Source organism: Rhodnius prolixus, unplaced genomic scaffold (genome assembly GCF_049639745.1).
Source record: "Rhodnius prolixus isolate KJV_2025 unplaced genomic scaffold, Rpr scaffold_11, whole genome shotgun sequence".
Taxonomy (NCBI): Eukaryota; Metazoa; Arthropoda; class Insecta; order Hemiptera; family Reduviidae; genus Rhodnius; species Rhodnius prolixus.
The window spans coordinates 14023102-14040380 of NW_027411625.1; the positions used below are offsets into that span (position 1 = coordinate 14023102).

At 34.7% G+C, this 17279-nt stretch overlaps 1 protein-coding gene across 2 annotated transcripts in view; it reads left to right on the forward strand.

Annotated features, from left to right (window-relative positions):
• The window catches only part of LOC141459333 (uncharacterized), a 29191-nt gene that overhangs the window by 1196 nt on the left and 10716 nt on the right, over positions 1-17279 (forward strand). For both annotated transcript variants that reach the window (XM_074138297.1, XM_074138298.1), the window contains exons 2-13: positions 836-1040; positions 2195-2384; positions 3785-4013; positions 5754-5983; positions 6307-6606; positions 7127-7305; positions 8255-8491; positions 9663-9898; positions 11592-12673; positions 13363-13500; positions 13594-13699; positions 15541-17270. In XM_074138297.1, coding sequence (XP_073994398.1) covers positions 856-1040; positions 2195-2384; positions 3785-4013; positions 5754-5983; positions 6307-6606; positions 7127-7305; positions 8255-8491; positions 9663-9898; positions 11592-12673; positions 13363-13500; positions 13594-13699; positions 15541-17270 — 4842 coding nt within the window. In that variant the 5' untranslated portion in view covers positions 836-855. The remainder of the gene's footprint in view (positions 1-835; positions 1041-2194; positions 2385-3784; positions 4014-5753; positions 5984-6306; positions 6607-7126; positions 7306-8254; positions 8492-9662; positions 9899-11591; positions 12674-13362; positions 13501-13593; positions 13700-15540; positions 17271-17279) is intronic.

Genomic DNA, 17279 nt, shown 5'->3' on the forward strand with positions numbered 1-17279 from the left:
ATTTGTTTATTATCTCTAAACAAAACTGATTTACTTACAATGTAATAATCAACTAGACTACTTTGAATTATTATAAAACTATAGGAGGGAAGACAAAAAGGTTAGAAATTTGAACGAAATTGAAAAACATAAAAATTCAACCTTACATACCTCATTAAATGTTATCACTAAAACATTGCAATTTATACCAGTCATAGAGCTAACTTTCCCCTACAATTAGGTAAAAAATTTATTAAAATCTAAACAATAGGAAAAAAGTATTAAATTTAAACGAATTTGAAAACTACTAAAATTCAACCTTCAATATTTCCATTAACTATTAATACTAAAACATTGAAATTTGAATCAGTTACAGAGCACACGTTTCTGTACAATTCAGTAAACAATTCATTTAAATTTAAACTATACGAGGAGAGCTACAATGGTTAGAAATTTGAACGAAATTAAAAAACATCAAAATTCAAACTTCTGTATCTCATTACTGTAACTATTATCACTAAAACATTGTAATTTGAACCAGTTATAAAGCTAGCTTTTCTCTACAATTTGGTAAAGAATTCATTAAAATCTAAACAATACGAGTGGAGATACAAAGGTTTGAATTCTGAACGAATTTGAAAACCACTAAATTTCAACCTCCTATACCTCATTAACTATTAAAAGAAACAGAATGAAATTTGAACCAGTCACAGAGCTAACTTTTTTCTATAATTGCGTAAAGAGTTCATTGAAATCTAAACAATAAGAGGAGAGATACAAAGGTTTGAAATTTGAACGAACTTGAAAACTACAAAAATGCTTTCTCTCTCTCTAAATAATCTTTTTTTTTTTGCAGCCGAAAACCTTCTTTGTACAATGGAATTCGATCAATATTTCCACTATTTAACAAAAAAAATCGTGAAAATACTCTGCAATGAGGATTTAAAACCAGAGGATCTATCCAAGAACCCAGAAGACTTTAAGGTTATTCTCACAAGGTTAAAAAACCTAATGAGCAAGAGGGAAAGGGCGAACAATGATGTTTGCAAATATGTTTGCAGGTAAAGTAGCAGGTTTTCGTTCATTTAAATCAGGTAGTTGCTTTGAAGCGACTTGAAAGACTTACACACCAGCTGTTTAGGCACATTGGATAGAGTAGCATGCATACAGTAAAAATTCTCTATTCATTAAAATACTCCAGGTGGGTAAGACACTTTTTTCACCTTACATTTCAACATATTTATTTATTTTCTCGACTATTCGGCGGAAAAATATAGCTCAACTACTAGAGCATCGCGAACTCGCTGTTCAAGTTGAACGGGGTGAATCATTGTAATTATTCATCAAAAATCACTCCCACCCTATCCACTTTACCACTTTACTTTACTTTGCTCCTACGCGTCTTTCTACTTAGACATTAAATCTAAAAACGTTAGTAAAACAAAATTATTAACATTTTAATACCGTTTCAATTTTCCAACCATAAGTGCCCTAAATACCATTTCCCTGGGAAAATATCCCTCAAAAATGTCGAGCCTAAATATAAAGTTTCAGCTTCCTACGATTTTAGTTTTTGAGATATTTTGTTACACAAGGACCATGGCGGCTGAAGAAATTAGTAAAACAGTTAATACCGTCAGCTAGACATTTATTAGGTTTACTTTTAATGCTTAGACTGAAGAAGCCACAAACATTAAAGTTACTATCTACTCCACCCTATAATCACAACTCAAAGAGGCACAATAGAAAAAGAAGTAGAAGGTGCAGTTTTGGAGGAAATCCTATTAAACTGAAAAATGTATTCATTAGTTGGTTTTCACAGCGTCGCTTGGAGCCGGTTCATCCAATGTGCCATATTCTTCCCGTATCTAATTGCTTGTAGTGCTTCCAAGATGTGGATGCACACAAAATGATTACATTACTACAATTATTACATAAATGTATTTTGAAAAGTAAGCAGTGTAACGGTTTTGAAACCAAACTAATTTTTACCTTACTGCAAATAAATAGTGCGATTCCTCTGCCATGAGAAACCTCATTCGAAATATTCTGGCGCAAGCATGACTTCTTCTGAACTTTGAAGATGAGATTGGGGCTAATATTGAGCTCGGTTCTCTGTCATTTGTCTTGATTTAGAACTTTAGCATTATCACGTTTTAGAGCTTGTTTTCTCAGAATGGCACATCATCTATTTAGTTTTTCCTGTATGTTGCAGTCGTTTAATAGAAGATTTTGGTGAGACGAAGAGATTACCATCTGGCAGCCGATCAGAGCCGGACATTAATCGATTTTATCGCGCTCTCGAGACCGTGAAGGCCAACGGATATTTCAGAAGATTTTTCAGGTTTCCACATAACCGCAACCAATTTAATGTGCCTAAAGTATGGTCCTCGCCGAAGCTGATGGTAAGCTGTAACTCATTATGTGGTGTGACGTTTTTGAGGCACTGTGATCGCCCTAATTCGAGGGGTAGTCTGTCTATCGGTTTGAATTGCAATGGGATTGTTGAATTTAAAGAAAAGCAAGGAGGGGCTTCTTAGTTTTGCCGAGTTGTAAGAGATCCATTGTGATTCAACCAGTAGAGTGTTTATTGAGGCTCTATTTTAAATCTTTCAAAAACATAATTGGATATCTAGAAGTCCTAATTATAGCTTTATTAGTACAGTGTTTCCAGATCAGCTACCAATCCACTTAAACCTCAGTTAAATCTTTACTTATCTCAGAACCTCAGTTTATAGGCATTTGAAGGTTTCTTCAAGTACGCGAAACTTAGCCCACAATATAGTGAGCTACTTTCCGAGGGCCATCGAATCCTCAGAATCGTGGCTCCGCCCAGTCCGTCTTGCTACTTAGCAGGAATAAGAAAAGAAGAAATGAGTGACATTTTTGTCTTTGGCAACTATCTATTCTAGACTTCCAGGCAATCAGCAACAGGATATGTATATTTAGGACAATTCATTAATTTTTTTTATCTATATAAAATATTTAGGTGGCGGGGAACATTCACTAACTCTATCTCCTGATGCAGGTTTGCTGCATTTTCCTCCTATTTTTTGCACTTAGTTTGCAATAAGCACATATGAAAAGTGAACTTTTTCCATGGATAAAGTTGCCAGATTGGTCTACATTTTTGTATTCTAGCGCTGAGTTCGTCAAAAATAGTTATTTAGCGCACTATTGAGAAAAGTGCATTATCGCACACAAGTTTTAATAACGCCCTTACAAGCGTAGCGAGTGTTGCATCTAGAACAATACTGTGAAAGTACTTCTAAGAGTTCAATATTACATTTTTTTTAGTCGTTTCAATTAGTCAAAAGATGGACTCTAAACTTAGACAAAAAGTCTTTCCGCTGGAGGTAAGGCAGGATCTTTGCAGAAAAAACACGCATCTTTGACAATTTTGTCCTCTTTTCCTAAGGATGAATTCATATCTGTTTTTAAACTGATTTCTAGTTTCATACAGCCATGCTAAACGTGCGCTTAAATCTGACTTTCTAAAAAACGAAAATAATTTTGTTTAAGTAAATATGTTGCATATTTTTAAAAGCGTGTTTTGATTTTTTACAGAGTAATAATTTTTTATTTTTTAATCATTTAATAGCTATTTTCAATCTAACAAAATTAAATGGTGAGTTCTACTTTTAACTGAACAAAAATATTGTCTACATGAAAATGACCAGCATAAGGGTCAGTGACCTAATGAAAAGTATTATTGAAATTTAGTGCAATAAAAATTTTCAAAATTACAATGGATTTTTCAATTTTTAACATCTTCAGTGTGGATTCATGAAAACTTCTTTTATAGGAGCCACGCTATTCACTGTTTGCACAGGTCGATAAGATGGTGCGCAAAAAAACGATAGCCGTGCCAGTGATTTTAGCGAAAGAGAATTCCACAATATCGCTAGCTGTTGGTGACCATCTTTTCAGCGAACAGTTACCAAAAGGAATTGTCGATCAGTTTACAGTTTTCAACAAAGAGGACTTGAATTTCTTAATGACGGCGCCAAAAGTATTCGCTGAAAAATTACTGGGTATGGTTTTAACTTAGTATAATATAAGATACTATCAAAGTTGAGCTCTAGCAGATAATCTCTACCTTTCTGGATCTTATCTGGAGCTTTTTTCGAACTTTTTTAACCGAAAGTATCTTTCGAAAAGCTCTGTATAAGTTATTCCCCACAAGTTAGCGCCTCCAAATAAAGGCACTTGGCGAAATTCTGAATTAGACTAATATCAAAATTTGAACTCCACTAACCTTCAGATATAAGGTATTAGTTACTGTCCAAGTATGAACTCTTCCATTGGGAGCCCTCAAGGCAATATTTATTTAACGTTACGAGTCTTTACATACAGGAAGTTGATCTTAGAAGGTCAGATTATTAAGTCTATTCCTCTTCAATTTTATTCTTCCATATTTTTTCAGAAAAGTATATGAAATATAGCTGTGCACTAGTCTCATGATAAGAACCGGAGGTTATGATCTTTGTGTATACGTGCCAGGCCGTACCAAACGCTTTCTCTACACCTGTTAGTCAAGATGATCCATAAAATTTTCATGAATTTGGACAACCAGTCTGTTAAATGACCTGTAGTTGGAATGTTTCTTCTAAAACCCAAGCTATTGATTAATTAGTAGGTTTAACCTCAGATGTTGATGCGCTTTAGAGCAAAAAGGTACTCCAGGCGGTATGGTACTCCACTTTGATAGCCTTCAGATTGCTTTTTAATCATTCAAGTTGCCAGGATTGAATATAATTCTATTATATTTTTAATTTATTCTTAAATCCACCTTTATGTGCTCTTTAAATGATTTCAGATTTTTGCTATCATTGTCTATAGCACAATCGTAATTGGTGGCTTTTTTTCAGTTTCGTTTTTGGTTTACTTCTACTCTTCTAGCTCGTTCGATTAGACAAAACCTCGTATTTATTTTCTGGGTCAATGTTGTACTTATTTTTATTTTTATCCTCTCTTAAAACACAGTCAACAGTTTTCCAAGCAATAATTTCATTGATCATTTTAATAGATTCAGATAAGTGTGTGTTAGGAAGTAAATTAAAAGAAAATACAACCACGTTCTTGATGAAAGCACTGTAAACTTAACTCTCATAAAGTGAGATGGCAACTGAGAAAATCCTGATATTCTAGATCCCAAATGTAAACTACCCCATTAAGAAAATACTGATATAAACTAGTGTCAAATTTAAGTTCTACTTACTGGAAGTCTCTTCAGTTGTTCCTTTATAAAGTGCTTTTCAAATATGAGTTTTCAATTCAATTCAATTTATTTATTTGTTATAGGGGTAGCCCCCATACAAAGGAGCGTGGTGGTGTTAAGATACAGATTAATGGCATACAATTATAAACAAACCAAAAATTGAAAATTACAAATACAGAATTAATAAATAAAGTTACATATAAGTTTTTATACTACCATTCATATTTATATTGAAAGAAAATGCCTTAATTTCAAAATGGATGTCACATATTTATACAAAACCTGAGCTGAATCAACAGTGTCTGGGTTCAACAATTTTTCAATATGTTCCCCTACGTTATCAGAATAGTAATAATACTCTAATAAATAAATAATAAATATGAGTTTTACGAAGAGTCATTTGAAAGAATCCTGATATTGTCCATAGATAGTGTCCATATATGAACTTGTGCATCCAAGATTCACCATAAATGAGCGTTGATGTAACCTGGTGTCTAATTTGAACTCTTTCCGTCTATAACTGATATTATTGGCGTGAATCTCTTGGTTCCAGGTATCATCTTAAAGAAAATCTCTGTGAAAGATTCAGTGCGCAGATATACCATCGACTTGATGATGTCATGCCTGAATTATGCGCAGAACCATAATTACAATCAAGCCCAAGTTGGCATCAGTTTGTCAGCATTTTTAATAGCGCATTATCATTTTCTAAGGCATAGATATGACGATTATGGCGACATTTTCGAAACGTTTTTTATCAATTTTGCTTATATGAATTTTCAGGTATGTTTACATGTGCAACCGTCAGATTCTTAGATGGTAAAATTGACCGCCGCCGCAAATATTAGACGAGTTTTAACTATTAAGAGTGACTGTTGTATAAATGCAACGCATCTGCTGGAATACAATCAGTTTAAAACAGGCCTAGAAGCCTGGCTGCTTGCAAAAGCTCATCAGTTTTACAGTCTTCACAGAATATTTTCTGACTTAGCAGTCAGAAAACTCAGTAAATAGAGTGTGAATCGAGACAGAGCGCTCTACCTTTAGTGCTATGCAGTCTACTGTTGAGTCATGAACAGTAAATTACATTTTCTTCTTTTTTTCAGGCAGAAAAGGCTTTTCATCGCGCATTTAACTTTCCTCAAACACGTGATCTCATACGCTGTTTCATCAAACTGTACATGCAACAATTGCCGTTGATTACATCTTTGTTGCATGAAACCAAAGGTTTGCTTATAGCGGATTTAGAAACTAATGAGAAAGCTAATACAACCTCGCAGGCCGTTGGAGCTTCAAAAGCCGACCGTGACAACACTGAATGGAATCTCCTTTACCATCTGCCTACAATCCTGAATTTTGACCCTAATAGGTTTGCAAAATTCAAGAAAAATATTAAAAGGATCAAGGTAAGGTTATCACTTTACAATAATTATTAATAGAGAGATTTAGCATGGATAGAATGCCTCTGATTCTAAAGTATGGAAACCATGAGAACGTACCTGTGATGTGAAGAAATGACGTAAAGCTTACCAAGCAGTAGTGGCCACATCAAATCCATACTAGACTAGGTCATCCTTGAAGTAGGAGAAGTGAGTTCCTTTGCGTCTCATCCTTATCCACTTAAAGATTTCAATTAATTTATTTATATTTGCAAGCGAGTTATTGAACAGAATCACACACAGCTGGCCTTAGACGCACCTAAGTACTGTATCATTATAGTTTCCTGTAATTTGACATCATACAAAATACTACTTTCCTTTCCCTTTGCATTTTCTAGAAATATATATATTATATTATACTTACTAAAGCACAACATATAACCTTGCTCTAGAACCTTTTGAATCGTGCTTTCAAGGTATGTCTTGAACAACTAATACTCTGAGTTATGTTCTTTAATATATTAATTACAGCGATTGCCTTTTGCAGTTAGAACAAGAAACCAAGCGTCTTGATTATCTAGAACTAAGGCAGAAGCCTAGATCAAAACCGAAACTAGATTTGCGTAAAATGGAGGAGAAGAACTATGAATACTTCATACAGGTGTTTTGCGCTTTTCTCAACAACATCGAACTTCTGAACAACGCAAAATTTGAACCCTTAAACAGGTTTGTACTCATTTATGAACGCTTATGTGCTTCTTTTGCGAAGAAACATCGCATTTAATAATTAGGAATCTAGAAATGTGGTTGTAGTGTAATATTGTGTCGTTTATTGATCTGTACATCGTGCTGAATTCTAGACCCTTTATAGACTGTAGTTGCATTGAATATTGGCTTTTCTGATCGTTGTACTGACTGGCAGTATAAAGCTGTACTTCCCTTTAATGTTCTTAGGTAGATCTGTACTCTGCTCTGACTGGCACTTTAAAGCCGTGATTGCATTCATTTTATGAATTTAAAACATAGTGCTGTAGAACAAGATCTCAACCATTGTGTTACTTGGGGATTATTTCGTTACCATTCAGCAATGGGCTTAACGGGCGATTGAGTAGACAACTTATTGACACGTCGAATTTCACTCATTACTTAATTTTCTCTGAATAACACTTTAGAAACTGCTCTGACCTCTTCTTGAAAAAAAGACTTTATCTCACTTTATTCAAAGACTTTATATTGGAACTGGAAGCCCAAATAACTACTGAAAAACGTAAGACCTGTACACCAGGAATGAAAGATACTGTCAGTTAAGTCATTCGCCGTTAGATTGAAAAGTATTGGACTAATGACGGATACTTGAGAGAATCCTTGTTTTGTCTGTCTATAACGCGTTTGTTTTCAGTCAGAAGAACAAGAAAATACTTTAAACTCAGCATCTTCGCCCCAAGTCAATTTCCATACCTTATCAAAAGTTGCTTACGGCCATTGTACTTTGTTTCCTTTGGAACCCATCTTCGCTTCGTGTGTCATGTTCTACTGTATAGCACTTCTTTCTAAAACCAGCATGTCAACTAGTAACTATAGATTTTTTTCCCTCCTAAAATTGCTTACCTGATAGCTATGTGCCCAACAAGCTTGCAAATGACCCTTGTCATGAGATTAAACGATAACTATTCAGATTTCAGAAATCCGACTTAATATTAAAAGATGAAACCACCAGTATAATGTCATGTACCAAACTGTGCGAACACTATCCTTATCATTACCAGAGAATGTTCACTAAATTATTGAAAAAGTTCAAGCTAATTGGGCCGGATGTTGAAGAGGACATTTTGTCGGACGAGGAATGTATAAATGAAGACTTATTCACCCTGATTCAGGATCCACCTGTGTACGAAAATATATTGAGATCTGGGTAAGTAATTTTATTAAAATTAATAAATTTTGGGGAAAGAGAGCATGGGAGAACTGGGAATCTAAGATATCCGGAAAATAATGTCAGAGGGCAATGATAGATGATGAGCAATTAGGATGTTAGGTTCTCACCTCACAGGATAGTGATGTCATGGTTTCGAAACCATCTCCTCTAGATTACTGAACAGTTTCTTTTCTCCCTCAATAATGATGGGGTTGCCACATATCCTCAACGCTGTTAGAAAAATAAAGACACCTATTCTTTACTGGAGTAGCGAAGCAGTGTTTCGGCTGAAGCAGCTTTTTGAAGGAGACTAATACGTCAGAATTTCAGAGACAACCGAAATGTTTTGCGGCTCAAAATAAAGGAGAATCAACTAAGAAGATACATAAATATCCTAGTAGTTATTAATCTTAAATTGATTACCAAATAAGAAGCCTAAGTTATTGAAAACACATTAAAAAATCAATGTAAAAAGGCTATAATAGCAATAGAAGATAATGAAATTAAATCAATATTAGTAAAAAATAATTATATTAAAAGAAAAAGCTCAGGAAAGTATTGTTAGTGATTATCATGTAATAATCGTTACTAAGAAGGAATCGGAACTTCTTTTGAGTTTATTCCGTCGTTAAGGTTTAATAAAAAGGCTATAATAGCAATAGAAGATAATGAAATTAAATCAATATTAGTAAAAAATAATTATATTAAAAGAAAAAGCTCAGGAAAGTATTGTTAGTGATTATCATGTAATAATCGTTACTAAGAAGGAATCGGAACTTTTTATTCCGTCGTTAAGGTTTAATAAAAAGGCTATACTTTACTATTGTAATGCTCTGGCTCTTTTCGGTTATTTTGTTTTTTAAAAAATTAACAAACGCTGTCTTTCTATGGAGCTCGTAAACGCTCAGAGTACGATTTATATATTTATCATAAATAGTGACCAAATCTTATTGGGCCAACGAAACGTGAGCGAGGTATGCTATAAACAGGATGGGTCTCGCTGAAGAATAAAGCGGAAATAATGCAGAGAAATTTGCAGTGCAAGCCGATGAAGTCGGGAGATCTTGTTTCAACTCTGGCGTTCTTGAATGCCTCAGGGCTGAGGTGAGGCTCAACAAAGTCATTATCTGTTTTTCAACAAGGCACTAATGCATCGTCATATTTGCAGGTTCTTCGATCCAAAGAAGAAGACAATCAACTACTTGCATCTCCACAATTTGACTCTCCTACTCGATGAGATCCACACCAACGAGTATATCTGTCCGGAGAAAAAGCTGGAGGTGTATGAAAACCTTAAGAGTCACTTTCACAACTTTCACAAAAGGCGCTACGTGCTTCCGACCGAATGGTGCGAACCAACCAACTACTGTGAACTGCTGGACTTTGAGACCGACCGTCCGGAATGTGAGTTGACAAAAATTTTCATTTTTCTCAGCCAGACATATGACAACTCCTTATGAATTATTTCCATTGTCAGAGGTAAATCTGCTACCACCCTACTCGTACAGAGTAAACTGTGTTGCAACCAATACTAGGCAGAGCCTATCTTGAACAAAATACATTTGCAGCCACGTTTTCGTTTATGAGAAATTAACCATCTAATCCAATGAAATTATAAAGGCTAATCTCTTTATAATGCATGTAACAGATTTCAATTATTTAGATTAGATTAGCATAATTTATCACTGGCTTTCAGTCTGAGTAGGTACACTCCGCACAGTACTGGTGGATTACATCAGTCTCTGTCGGCGCCGTTGTACTTACATGCTACTAAAACCGATGTTCGATCTTCCAGCTGCTCCTTTTTGAGAACGGTATACTATCCCGACCACCTCCTCTCTCCCCCAAAGATGAATGGGAAACCAAATACCAAATCGTTTTCAATCCAACGTTTAATATTGGCCTATGATTGCCTATAGCTGGGCATTTAAGGATTAAATTCTTAACAAAAACTTATAGTTTAAAAAGTTAAGTATAAGGGTTGATTAAATGACAGTAGGTACACAAATCACTGTGTCCAACATTTCATTCATACTTTAACTCGTAATTTCAGCCATTTACAAACGTTCGAAAAAGCTTATTTGTTTTATTCAAATTTTATAACAATATCATTCAAGTAATTTACTGCATTAAATTTTCATTAATATTTTTAGAATTTATTAGATGTCGCAGACCCGTTTGCTAACCCGTTTAAAAAATATTTGTTCAGTAATGTGTAGCACCCATTTAAATTATTATTAAATAACATTACTAATTATGTGATTATAAAACTTCTTTAAAGTACCCCAATTAAAGGGAACTATATTAAATTATTATTTTACAATTAATTATTATTACAAGCAGTTATTTATATGTTTATTAACTATATACAATTTACGCTCTCGTATCCATCTAGAAAAACATTCTTAATATCAATAAAATTGGTTAATACTTTCGTTTGTCAAAAGTATGGAAGTAGAAAAATATAAATCTTCCATTTTATTACGCCAAAGACATACTCGGGGTAGGCAGTTCTCAACCAACCTAATCTTCAGACTTCCATTCTTCACTGCAGTTAGCCAATTCTTTATTGCCAATTATTTTTATGAAAAATTAAAATTTAATTTGTTTGTAGGTACTTATTTTTCCTCCGTAGGTATTTAATGAAGTATCAAATTATGCTATAAAAAAAATAATCTGTAAAAACAAAAAAAATTAAAGATTTTTTCTAGCTTCATGTTTTGTTTTCTATACTAATGTAAGGGTCGACAAAAAATTTGGAATAATGGTAATTTTCTTCCGAAGTAGGTAAAAGTAATTTGTGAGTCATGTTTCATCTATTGTTCCCCCGCCATTTTGAAGTTTACTTTCATAGGGCTGTTATTAAATGATTTTTAATGATTTAATGATTAATAGTTACTTTAATTAAAAGTTAGAGTAATAATTAATAGATACCTTTTATTAAAATCAATCTAAATTAAATAAATGTTTCACATTACTGAACTGGGATGGAACTTACCAGCCACAGCCGTGTAAATAGGAGAACGCCTTATTCCGTTCGGCCGTTCTAACCTTTCAACCAGAAACCAATTGGCATGACATATATAAAATGTTGCAGGGGAAGAAGAAGACTTCTTCATGAAGAACTTTTATAACTACTACATAGGTTACGAGCCGGTGGACGGTCTCTTTACCGATTATTACACCAGGAACGACTTATTAACTTACCCTAACTTCCTCGTCGAGCAGCTCATCATAGAGAACAACTTGAAGATCTGCGATCACTACTTAGACACCACTTTTGACAACATCAAAAACGTCAAGTTCAAAAAGAAGAAGCACCAACTGCGTTTCAGAAAGCTGGAGTACTCTTCAGACGAGTGCGTGGAAAAGCAGCTGAACAAGTTCAAGATTCTGCTCTCGAACAAGAAAAAAATTGATCTTTTCAAGCTGAACATGCTAAATAACATGTATAACACGATAAATGAACACAAGTATTTCGATCGCAAAGAGATCGAAAAGAAGCAATCAGTTCAACCGGACATAGAGGAGTACATCGTACAGTTTAATAGCAAACTTAACATTCGACCTGATCGGGACAACCTACAGCTCTTCGGGGAGTTTCTCGAGTTGGACGAATTGAGCGAGTCAAAACTGGAAAATTGCGAGGAACTGCTAGAAGACGAACTTTGTGAGGAGGAAGTGAGCGAACCAGAACTGGAGAACTGCGAGGAACTGCTAGAAGAAGAATTCTGCCGAGAAGAATCGTGCCGCCAGGACGTTGATGATGTAGAACTGCTGCTGATGGACGTCCTGGCCAACATGTATTACCCGAAAAAAGAGATTAGCCAGTTCGTTATCTTAGAGCGACCTGAGACCGAGTTATACTCCTACAGGCACCCGCAGGACATGTGGCTTTACAAGGAGAAAAGCAAGCTGCAAGAAATGCAATTCTATAAACTCAATGATTATCGCACCTTCAACTCTCAGGCATTAGATAAGTTTTACTGCGACATGGATGACTTGGACATTAACGAGAAGGCACTGGCAGACGTAAGCGCACCGAACAAAACAGACGACTTATACTACTACGAACACAAGACTCGTGAGGAAAAAAACAAGAGATGTTGCAACAGTGTATGTTTCCAAGATGAGTATCTCAGCAAAGACCCTTCGAATAGAGATTATCTTTTCAACAAAGTGAGCTCTACACTATTTATGTTATTTTAATACATCAGCCTAACCTTTCAACCCTAAATAAAACTAGGATTTCTATTCCTGCTCTACAATGATGACAGACAGAACAGGTGCTTGTTTTTTTTCGGCAGACACCATTCTAAGCTTTCAGCTTCTTTTACAATGCCAATGTAGAGATCCTAGGCTACCTAAAGGGCTATCTTATTTGTTAAGTAGCCAAAGGCTATAGTCTCATTCTGTATTTATGGTCTGTCGATATCAGATTAATTCTACCAATTTCGAAAGTCTCTCAAGGGAGGACAGTTAAGAGGCTTTCGAAATTGGTAGAGTAGGCTACTATTAACCTGATCTGGACAGACCATAAATTCAGAGTGAAACTATAGCCCTCGAAGACACAAGAGAAGACCCTACAGTTTCATACCCTTATTGATGACTGGAAGTGCAGTTGTTCTGCTCCAACTCAAATCAGCCAGTCTAAGCCATCAGGTCCCCACTTGAATCAATGGTACTCTATGGCTAGGATTTGAGAAAAGGTTCTAACTAGGATGTCTGAAGCACTAGTAAGTAGCCTAAGGCTTCTGCTCCTCCTCTGTTTTGGTTGAAATCCATCAAAATGTGTTGCAATCTGCTCTATCACCTTCTAGGGTTCATCAACGGCTTATGATCTATTTATAAGATGACTATTTTTGCAGGTCCCAAAACGTGGACTAGAAGAAGACTTCAGGAACAACGTGATCACATGGATCTTCGTAGACGTTGAACGTTACCCAGAAACTTTACTCGACCAGAAATTAAGCAAGAAAACACGTAAATTAATGCGGAAAAATAAGGTAGATACTTTAATAGAAAACTTAGTCTACTGTAAATGATAAAGAAGAAGTATGGCACCAACAAAAATACTATACGTTCTTACGATTTTGCAGAAGCATAAAAATATCCGATCCTGTCAAAAACAAAACTTGATTCCCAAAAAATGTATGAAACCTACAACCATGAAAGGCACCAAAGAAGATTTCAATCTAATCACGTGTGAGTATCTTATACACATAATTTCTTTAATAAGGTGCCAAGTAAAGTTCAAGTGTAGTCATGTACGAAATTCTAGTGAAAATAGAGTTGGTTGCACCAAGAAACGTGCGCTGCTACTAAAGATTACTTGACAGACATCTTTTGGTAAATAAGAACAATCATCATAATCAGACCAACACTAAATTATTTCAAATGAGTGAGTGAGTGTACTCCATAAGCAGAAATACAGAATACGTTTCATTTCTTTTATAATTTTTTTTCCAAATTGCCATCAAATGGCAATACACTTCATTACTGGAATGGGTTAGTCAATGCTTTAGTACATACACCATTTGCAGAATTACCGTCTGACTCATAGTTCAGATTTTGTTTTTTTCTAAATTTTGCGGCACGACGACATTTAGCAGATTGACGGCTTAAAAACCAATTTTGGCTGATCGACGAAGTGCAAAACATTTTCATTATTCCGAGGTTACCATTTCAACTTGACGGAAGGCTTAATCCGAACGACACTACCTTAATGATTACAACATGAATTGCCCTTACAGATTAATGCAGATCCAGAGAAAGTGAATATTTTTTTTTTATCCTACGCCATGGTCGCTGGCTACTTCGGCCATGCGACTGCGTGCAGCCCAATATAAATCAGATTTGCAGCAGTTGCTGCTACGTACATCCAGCAGAGATATGCAGTCGTCTAAATGCGAGGCAGTCATAAGTTCTAATCTGCATAACGGGCATATTGGTGATCCAGCAACACCAATGCGATGTAAATGGGACTGTAAATAGTCATGAACCGTTTTCATCCGAAACAACGCCACCTCTATCCTACGTGGAAGGTTTATGGGAACACGATCCGCCGGATTTAACAATGAGCCCCAGATTTTGCCCTCCGCTTTCCCTTTCAGCATTTCTTGTAGTTTTCCCAATATGTGATCCTTAATATTCTTCTTTGCTGTAAGGTACTTAATCGCGTTTTCGGGCTGTACCTTTTGGGCACTTAGTTTTGCAAGTTTGTTGGCTTCCTCGTTACCTTGTAGTGAATATTGAATGTGGCTTCTAAAAGAATAAAGTCTCTGGTATATTTAAACAACTGTCAGGTTTTACTGGCGGGTAAAATATAAAAAAAATAATTAGCCATTGTGATTAATTCAATAAATTTATCTCAATTCAGTAACTAAAATTTTCTCGTTGCTGAAATAGGATATAGAAATTTTAAAGAAACAGATCCAAGTGGTTACATGGATTACCATCTTGATATATATTTAGTTTTTGAGATATTTTGTTCACACAAGGACCATTTTCTGCAAACCACTTTTTCGGACTCATGGAACCTCAAAACGGATATTTCAAACTCAAAATCTGCATGAATAAGAGTATTGATGTATCTGTTTTGGTACGCATTACCTAAGTATTAACACTTTCACAGAAGTGCATACTTCTATCAAAGAATAGACTAAACTGAAAATTTAAAAACTTGAAATTCAAAACTTAACCTCAATATTATTTATGCTAGTTTAGAGAAGTTGATATAATTCATGAATAATTGATGTAATATACATACATATTCGTTTGTTGCCGTGCACTTTCATTCGTGCTGTTGTTACTCATATATTGTATGGGAGCGCACAGCCAGAGAAAATTTATTATAAATGATACCAAAGTCTAAACACTCTCATGATTTACAGCAAAGTCAATTTAGCATCTAAAAGCACTAGGCAACCAGTGCTATTAACAAATCTCCAGCCTGGGCGTTGCTTTCACTGGTATCGTTTTATTTGAATCTGCATAACAACAGCTGTAAGTTCTTTTTATAACAAATTTTATCTTTGTGTCTACAGGCCTTGGCTTTCCTAAAAAACTACCAGACAAATTCTATCTAGCACTACAAGCTTATGAGATTGCTAAGCTCAAGGACAAAGTGATACGCCAACTGTTCGAAGCACCAAAGGAATGCAGACCCCTAAAAAAAACTAGATCGCTGCCTACAATATGCTATCGTTTCACTGCAGAAAGCGTGCGATTGCCGGTTAGATGTTACTCTTTGGAAACCTTTATTCTACCAAAAATTACCATTAAGGATGAACTAAATAAATGCAGACTAAAGAAGGAATCGTTAAAAAAAACAGAATTTGAAAAAAGCTATTGTAGACTGAAAGATTTGGTTGAGGTTACCAGTAATCAGTATTCTAATTCATCAATAGAAGCTAAACCGAATACTGAAAATGATAGTTGGTCTAATATGAATTTTAAACTTAAAAAACAATTATTGTTCAATGAAATATTAGTTCGTGATGAGAATCTATTTAAGATTAAAAATTTGAAAACATTTTTACAACATATTTCTTTTGATAAGACAAATTTGGACTACAAAGAATTTTGGGAAAATTATCAGAAAAATTATGATTCAAATTTTATTGAAATTCAAAAAATTGCTAAAAAACAAAAAATTCCAAGAAAACCATTGTACTTTACTAAAAGTGCGGATAAATTAATACAACAAAGTGATGTTTTAAAAAAGAAGTTAGAAGCACTCAAGATGAAATTAGAAAAACCGATATGTGTAAGAGCTGATAAGAAGAATATGTTACTAAATAGAAATGAAAATTATAAAATCAATTTTGAATTAAATGATGCAATTTTAGAAAAAGAATTTAAAGATCTGTGCAACGAGAATAAAGAAGCTGACAGCATATCACCTTTGAAATCCTTAAAAGGTACACATCCGACTCCACCAGTAGTCAATAAACAAAATTTTTACGAACAAGAAATCGATAAAAACATACTAAAGATACTATCCAATGAACCTACAGTAGAAATAAAGAAAGATCATTTATCGCAAACTAAACTGGAAAAAGCGTTGGGTAGTTATACAAGAAATATTCTAAATCCAAAAACCGAAAAAAATATTTTTATAAAACCAAAAATGTTCAATCGATTGTACCAAAATATTAAATCGTCGGTGGTGAAAACGAAACTAAAAACCGAAATTCAACAACATTATGCAAATATTAAGAAAATCTTACGTGAATACGTAGATAATGTTATTAAATCTTACGAGAAATTAATGAACCCACTACTAAACATTAGAAGTGTACCGGTTTTAAATAAATCTGTGGAGAAATTTAAATTACCAATGAAACCAATCAAAGAAGATAAATCAAAAATCACTGCAGAATCTTCAAAGTTAGATGAAAAAAAGAAGCACTTGAAAGAGAAATCAACAAAAGCTAAGGTTGAATCAAAGAAGAAATATTTAGAGATGAAATCTATGAAAAGAACGCATAGTTTACGTCGAGAAAAACTACACAAGATCGCCCTCAAACTGGATTCCTCTAAATCTATCCTTTTCAGATCGGAGACAAACATGTTGTCGTTGAAGAATTTGGAACGTGAACCCTCTAAATCGAACGTTTGGTGGATTAGTCAGGTAGAGGAGAATCAATGTAAGCCGCCGCAACTGCCGGCAGAGCCGGGGTTATTTTCGGAGCCACACGATGGACTTAGATGTGACGAGGTAGCGCAGATGTTCGGCTATAGGACTACTATGTCGCCTGAGCAAGTTCTATGGGTGAGAGAA